This window comes from Myotis brandtii, unplaced genomic scaffold, assembly GCF_000412655.1.
Source record: "Myotis brandtii unplaced genomic scaffold, ASM41265v1 scaffold1814, whole genome shotgun sequence".
NCBI lineage: Eukaryota > Metazoa > Chordata > Mammalia > Chiroptera > Vespertilionidae > Myotis > Myotis brandtii.
The window spans coordinates 552,629-560,239 of record NW_005356728.1 but is presented as its reverse complement, the minus strand read 5'-3'; the positions used below and the strand labels follow the sequence as shown (position 1 = coordinate 560,239).

The 7,611-nt window shown below is 56.7% G+C and overlaps 1 protein-coding gene across 1 annotated transcript in view; it reads right to left on the bottom strand.

Annotated features, from left to right (window-relative positions):
* ADAM11 (ADAM metallopeptidase domain 11) overlaps nt 1-7,611 on the bottom strand; it is a 25,176-nt gene that overhangs the window by 15,157 nt on the left and 2,408 nt on the right. Inside the window, exon 2 of the mRNA XM_014537774.1 lies at nt 7,248-7,443. Within this exon, the coding sequence (XP_014393260.1) occupies nt 7,248-7,443 (196 nt within the window). The remainder of the gene's footprint in view (nt 1-7,247; nt 7,444-7,611) is intronic.

The following is a 7,611-nucleotide window of genomic DNA, read 5'->3' as shown; positions in this document are numbered from 1 at the left end:
GGGCGGGGGGGGGGTAGGGCATGCAGGAAGCATCTATCAATGATTCTCTCTCACCATTGATGCTTCTAACTCGCTCTCCCTCTCCCTTCCTCTCTGAAATCAATAAAACTATATTTAAAAACACAAAACAAAAAAACAAAGAAGTGGTGGAGCTGGGATTCAAGCCTAGCAAATCAGCTTCTAGGGCCTTCTGACCCCAAAAAGATGGAAATATGGAAATGGCCCGGGTCCATGAGAGACCCTGGGAGAGGGGGTGAGTGGGGGCAAAGGGCCAGAGCTTGGATAGACAGCCCTCTGAGCCTCCAGGACACTGACTCACCCCATCCCAGGCTGACTGAGGCTCCAAGCTCCAACCTGAACTCTTAGAGCAGCGGTTCTCAACCTGTGGGCCGCGACCCCTTTGGGGGTTGAACGACTCTTTCACAGGGGTCGCCTAAGACCATCGGAAAACACATATATAATTACATATTGTTTTTGTGATTAATCACTATGATTTAATTATGTTCAACTTGTAACAGTGAAATTGGGGGTCACCAAACATGAGGAACTGTATTAAAGGGTCGCGGCATGAGGAAGGTTGAGAACCGCTGCTGGAGGGGGGAGACCAAATAACTGGGCAGGTCTGTCTGTTCTCACCCAAACAGGGGTGGGGAGACACAGGAGCTTATCCCTCTCAGAATGAGGAAGAAGGGGGGGGCGGTGAGAGGAGGGAGACCAAATAACTGGGCAGGTCTGTCTGTTCTCACCCAAACAGGGGTGGGGAGACACAGGAGCTTATCCCTCTCAGAAGGATGAGGAAGACCAGGCAAACCCACCTCGGTCCCCAGGATCTCTGTACCCCAGGCACCTGGGAAGGGGGCTCCTGCTGTCAGTCCTAAGACTCCCAGGCAAGCTTTAGGCCCATGATCAATCAAAGCCAAACTGCTCCTGGCCTGGCTTGCCTCCTGCCCCTGACCTGCCCCTGACCCCTCACATCATTCCCCGGGAGCCCCTCCTGTCCCCTGTCACCCTCCCTCCCCTGGGCCCAGCTCAGCACAGCTGGTGACCGGCTGGCGAGGCCTCGACCCTATGCCCTGCTCTTGCTTCTTGCTCCCTTGCTCCCCGGCCATCCGACTCTCACGTGCTGCGGCTCATTTGCTCTCAACCTGCCCAGGATGTCTGGTGCTCATCTTACAAAAGCCAGGCAGAGACCCAGGGAAAGGCACTTGGAGGTGACTGGCCCAGGGCCACGCGGGGGAGGTGCAGGGTCAAGTCTCACTCTCCGGCTGGAGTTGGTGCCACGGCAGCTGTGGCCACCTGGCTGGAGTGGCATGCCCTCCCCAAGGCTCCCCTGTCGCCGGCTCATCCGGCCATCTGACACTTGCTTGCACCCGGTGTCGGACCTGACCAGACACAGAGTGAAGAGGGAAGGAGGCAAAGATCCCGCTGAAATCCCAAAATACAAATGCGGAGGCCAGGCCTCCACCCCAGACCTACAGAGTCAGTCTTGGGAAGGGGAAGACAAAAGATCTTTAGGGTTCCCTAACGCCCTAGAAAATGTGAACACCCAGGCACTGTCCCCCAGAGAGTCACCCTGAATCCTCCTCCAGAACCTCCACCTGCCCCCACCAGCCCACAGGCAGTGGTTCTCAACCTTGGCTGCACATTAGAATCACCTGGGAATCTTTTTAAAATCCTGATTTCTGGGCCTCATCCTCCGGAAATTCTGGTTTTTTGTTACTAATGTTGTGGCCTCGCCCCATAACAAAGAAACAGAATCTCCGGAGGATGAGGCCCAGTAATCAGGATTTTAAAAAGACTCCCAGGTGATTCTAATGTGCAGCCAAGGTTGAGAACCACTGCCACGGCGGCTTCGGCCCCGCTGCTCCTGGCCCTTAGGCAGTTCTTCACATCTCGATTCAGCTTCTCACCTGGGTGACCATTAGTCCATGGAGCACAGGCTACACCTGCCCTTTTCCCTGCCGGGGCGCATCCGAAGGCCTGAGTGAGCTGCTTACCCTCTCTGAGCCTCAGTTTCCCCATCAGTGAAATAGGGTTGTCGTGAGGATTAAATGAAAGCTCCCTTTTAAAAATATATTTTTATTGATTTCAGAGAGGAAGGGAGAGGAAGTGAGAGATAGAAACATCAATGATGAAAGAGAATCACTGATAGGTTGCCTCCTGCACACCCCGCACTGGGGATCGAGCCTCCAACCCAGGTGTGTGCCCTTGACGAGAATCTAACACGGGACCCTTCAGTCTGCAGGCTGACACTCCATCCACTGAGCCAAAGCGGCTAGGGCAGTGGTCGGCAAACTGCAGCTGGTGAGCCACATGCGGCTCTTTGGCCCCTTGAGTGTGGCTCTTCCACAAAATACCACGTGCGGGCGCGCACATACAGTGCGATTGAAACTTCGTGGCCCATGTGCAGAAGTCGGTATTTTGTGGAAGAGCCACACTCAAGGGGCCAAAGAGCCGCGTGTGACTCTCGAGCCGCAGTTTGCCGACCACGGGGCTAGGGCATGAAAGCCCTTTTTAATGTGTTATTATCACAAGGATTTGTAATAATAATAAGTGAAAAGAAGGAAGTGTAAATGGTCCAGCTGAACAGAGCTTTGAGGAACTGGCTAAACCGCATGAGCTTGCAGACGGGGAGGAGCCAGAGAAGCAGGGGCCCACCTGGGAGAAATCCCCTCCCCCAGCTGCAACTCCCCCACGTTCCCCAAGGTGCAATGAGGCTCCACTTATGATCAGGGCCGAGGGCGTCCCAGATAGAAGAATTGGATGCATTTCTGATAACCAGATCTGGCCTAAATTTTTGAGGACAGAGTCACTCCCTTACAGGGTCATTAGTCCCTCTGAAGACAGACTTTGGACAGCTGGGTCCCTCTAGGCAGCCAGCAGGGAGGTCAAGTCCACAGGCCTGAGTCTGGCTGGAGAGGCAAGACTCCTGTCCACATGGCTCCCCTGAACCCCGCCCAGAGCCTGAGAGGTAACCCCCAAATGCCCTGGCTCCCGTTTCTGACACCCAGCCCTCACGCCAGCACCTGGCCCCAACACTCAGGAGGGAGGCCAGGCCTCACAGATGTTGAGCATCTGCTCTTGCCGGATCCTAGGCAGGACACCTGTACACACCTCCTCTCTGATCTTCACAGCAGCCAGGGCAAAGTGGAGCTGACTGTGATCCCCATTTTATGGATGGGGAAGGTGGGGTTCAGAAGGCAGCAGCGGCTTGCCCAGGCCATGCAGTCAGAAGCGGGGAGAGCTGGGACTCCCCGAGGCTGTCCTGCTCCAAAGCCACAGGGGCAGCCTTTCAGATGGAAGTTGTTTAGCCTCCTGCGTGAACGCTCCCTCTGCCCAACCTCACGGCAGTGCTGTTCACAGGCGTTGCCGGAGGGCTTCCAGGGTGGCATTTCCAGTAAATGCTGGTCTGCGCTGTTCTCAGGGGAGCTCAGCCCCGTGACTGAGGTCCCCGCCCCCTGCTGGCTCAGTTGAGGGTCTGCCTCCTGGGCCTGGGACCCTACACCCAAACAGCCCTGTTCTCTTACCCACATCCTGCCCTCTCCTTGGTTCGGAAGGAGTTTGGGTTTCCCAGGGGCAAGCACAACCCACACAGCAGTTTAGTGTGGATTAGAAGGGTCCCCCTCAGAATGCAGCAGCCTCACGGGCCCACTGATTTCATTCAGCCCACTTGCCGGGCACCCTGTGCTCCGAACAACCAGCCCACTGGTCCACTGTGGCCCTGCTTGTCCTCCTGCCTCGCCCCCCAGCTGCAGGCTCCCTGTGACCACAGGTTTCTGCACTTCCAGAACCTACACCTCTGGACAGAGTGAGGTGCTGAGAGCAGTTACAGAGAGGAAAATGGGTCCCCTGTGCCCCTCTTCCCTAGACCCCTGAGCGAGAAGCAGACAGTGCGCTGGTTAAGAGTGCTGCTCTGGAGCCCAGCCGGTGTGGCTTAGAGGTTGAGCCTCAGAGGGTCCCAGATCCTTTGCTTCTGACTGCATAGCCTGGGCAAGCCATGAACCAGGAGGTCACGGTTCAATTCCCGGTCAGGGCACATGCCTGGGTTGTGGGCTCAGTCCCCAGTGAGGGGAGTGCAGGAGGCAGTCAATCGATGATTCTCTTTCATCATGAATGTTTCTCTCTCTCCCTCTCCTTTCCTCCCTGAAATCAATAAAAAAATATATTTTTAAAAAAGAGTGCTTCTCTGGGTATCAATCTTGACTCTGCTACTTAAGTGCTGTGTGACCTGGGGTAGTTACTTCACTTCTCTGTGCCGGTTTCCCTGTCTGTGAAACGGAAATAATAATAGCAACATCTCCTGGAGTTGTGATGATGAAATAAATTAATAAACGTAGCCCTGGCCGGTGTGGCTCAGTTGGTTGAGCATTGCCCCATGCACCCAAAGCTCACTGGGTTTGATTCCTGGTCAGGAAACATGCCCAGGTTGGGGGTTTGGTCCCCTGTCGGGTCGGGGTCCATAAGGGAGGCAACCCATTGATGTTTCTCTCTCTCCCTCTCTTTCTCCTTTCTTCTTTCCCTTAAAATATCAATAAAAATATTTTTAAAAGTTAATTTTAAAAAATTAATACACATAGAAGAGTGCCTGCCCCAGTAAGTTCCCAGTACGTTGTAACTTCTCTAGCTTCTAATTCCTGCCTGGTCACCTCCTCCCAGTCCCCCCTCACCAAAGCCAGGAGTCCTCGCACACCAAACCCTTTCCTGTCACCAATTCCTGGTAGTGGGTGAGCTGAGACTATCATCATCGTCGTCCTGATTTTACCATGGGCTCAGAAAGGTGCCACGGCCAGCCCAAGGCCAGAGCAGGCGGCACTCAGGCCCCACCACGCTGGCCCTGCCAGCCACATGTGCCTCCACACTCACCACATGACCCACAGCAGATGGAGGTCTTGCTGCTGACCCATCGCCTTGCTTGGCCTGAGGTCCTAAACCAGTGCAATAACTTCGGACAAAGCCCCACGGCGCCAGGGAGGGGCATTCCTGCTGGGACACTTGGGCTCAAGGTTGCACTGCCTCCACCATCAGCCCCGAGGTTGAGGCCACAAGTGCTCCAGGGAGAGACGCCAGGTGGGAGATAGAGGGTTTGCAACGTCTCCTTCTGGTCGGGGGAAGTATTCTGGACACGTCCTTTGATCTCCCTTGGCCTTCCACCTTGCATTGGGTGGGGCTGGGACCTGCCCGCAGTGCCAAAATCCAGAGTCCCTGGGGGCCGTGGGCAGTAGCGGGTCTTGAGAAAAGTACTCCACTGCTTAAGATCTGATTGACTTTGTTTCTTTTGTTTGTTTGTTTTTCTAGGATCTGATTGACTTTGGGCAAGTTAATTAACTTCTCTGAGCCACAGTTTGCTCATCTGCAAAATGGGCAGACAAAAGTTACCTGCCTTACAGACTTGTGAGAATTCCACCTGAGGGAAACTGAGGTACAAAGAAGGCCAGCCTATGAGTGAGTTCCCTGGGGAGGCTGCAGAGGGGTACCTGTGAAGGCTGAATCCCAGAGAGCCTCTCCCCCACCGGAGGTGGCCACTGCCTCCCAGATCCACAGAACCCTCCACCCCACCTCCTCGGACAACCCCGTGGGCAGATTCAGACTTGGTCCCTCATACACACATCACACATGTCACCCGCTCACCAGCAAAGCGACACCCAAAGAGACTCCCTCCTCTGCATACCCAGTCCATTCAGTCCAACTGGGCCCATCCAGCTCTCCCCACACGCACAGGCACCACCATCCCCCAGAGCAGCCCCCTTTCCGGTGGACTATGCTGAGGGAGCACCCACTCTTCCTCCCTAGTTAGTCCTATGCTTTCTCTCCCTTTGTCCGCGGCCCCACCTGCAGCATCAGCCTATTGTCCTATCTGGACATCCCCCGAAGCACCAGACAGGAGTCCTGGCACTCAGGCCCAGCAGTCACCTCCTGGCCAACACAGCCTGGGGGTGTACAGTTCACAGGTGGGGGTCCACCAGGGAAGAGAGTCAGACTAATGGCCATACCCAGCCAGGACACCCCATCCCTGGCCTTGGGGCCATCCCTACTGCCCATCTACCACCTCCTAGGGAGCCTGGGTAGGTGCTGAAGGCAGCCTCCACCCCTTTCCCTGCCACCCCCCACCTTCCACTCCCCGATTGTCGCCCCCCACCCCCACCCCACCCAGGCCTGCCGGCTCAGGACCATTAACTCCCCCTCCCCCCACTCGGCACTGCCCTGAGTGATGGTCCATCTATTATGCATGCTGCCTTCCTGCTCCATTCCATTTCCCGAGTGCCGCCCCTGCACCCCCACAGCCCCTCCACCCCCCCTAAGGGCTTTTAACCAAGTACATTAGGCAGGGCCAGATGCCAGTCTGACAGATGTCCACAGTTAGCCTCCGTTTCCCTCCGTCCTCCCTCTGCCCGGCCCAGTTACCTCCCACCACAGTTACCTCCCACCACTCAAGACTTCAGTTGCCCAAACTTCCCAGCCTCCTCAGAGTCTCTCCTCCTATTTCTGCCAGCCCTTCACCAGCCCATCCCGCCCTCCGCCCGCCCCCGGTGGCCTGGCTAACTTTCAGCTTTGAGCTCCTGGAGAGCTGAGGCAAGGCGTGCTGAATGAATATTCCATCTGGGTGATTATTATTCACATGATATTAATTAATTATTAATTGCAATTAATCTCCTTCATTCCTAACCTTCCTCTGGGAGGCAGGAGGGGCCTGGCAACTGAAAGGGACAGGGGGTGGTGGCATTTGTGGGTGTGCTTTTTGGGGCCTGGAACCTTTTTCCAAGGCCCCACCCTCAGCGAGGGCAGGAAGGAGAACAACATGCCGATCAGCGCAAGGGGGAAACTGAGGCAGGAGCAAGCACTAAGCTGTTCTGAAAAATCCCACTACGAGTGGCTGTGGCAAGAACCCAGGAACTCTGACCCCAGGCTCTTCGCTGCTTCTCCCTGCCCCTCCTGCCCTCCCCAGGGCCCGTTTGGATAGAACCACTTGCTTTGGCAGGAGCGGAGTGGGGGCTGGCAAAAGGCTGACCAAGACTGGACTGAGCCCTGGCATTTCAGTCCGCTGAGGGCAGGGGATCCCCAGGATGATGGAGGGGCCTGGAGCGGGGCAGGTGGGCGCTCCCACTAGTGGGCTCCATGGTGTCCATGGTACAAAGGGAAGCATCAGGAGCCAGCAGCCTGGGAGGCGCCCAACCCTTGGCTGCCCCTGGCCTCCCTTGGGCTCTGAGGCCTGCTCCAGCCCCCTGGCCTCCCCTCCCAGCCCCACTCACGGGGCCACCGGGTGGCTCCTGGCGGACCCTGGTGTCCAACTGCTGCTTCCGGACTTCTCCCCCGGAGCTCTCCCCCACCAGGCGGCTGGGCTCGGTGACCTCAGGCACTTCTGGGCCCCACAACTGAGGTGCGACCCTCCAACGCAGAACTCCAGCAGGACCCCAGGTCCCAAGACCTGGGGAGACAAGGCCATAGCTGTAGGCAGATGCCCACGGTGGGGCGGGAGACCTGGGAATGGCTTGGACACCCCCACCCTCCACGCTGGCATTGCCCTGGGCGGCCTGGGGGACTAGACAAGCTGCCCTGCAGCGGGAGAGTCCGAGGGATGGGGAGGGGGCCGGAGCTTCACTCCTGCCAATTGTC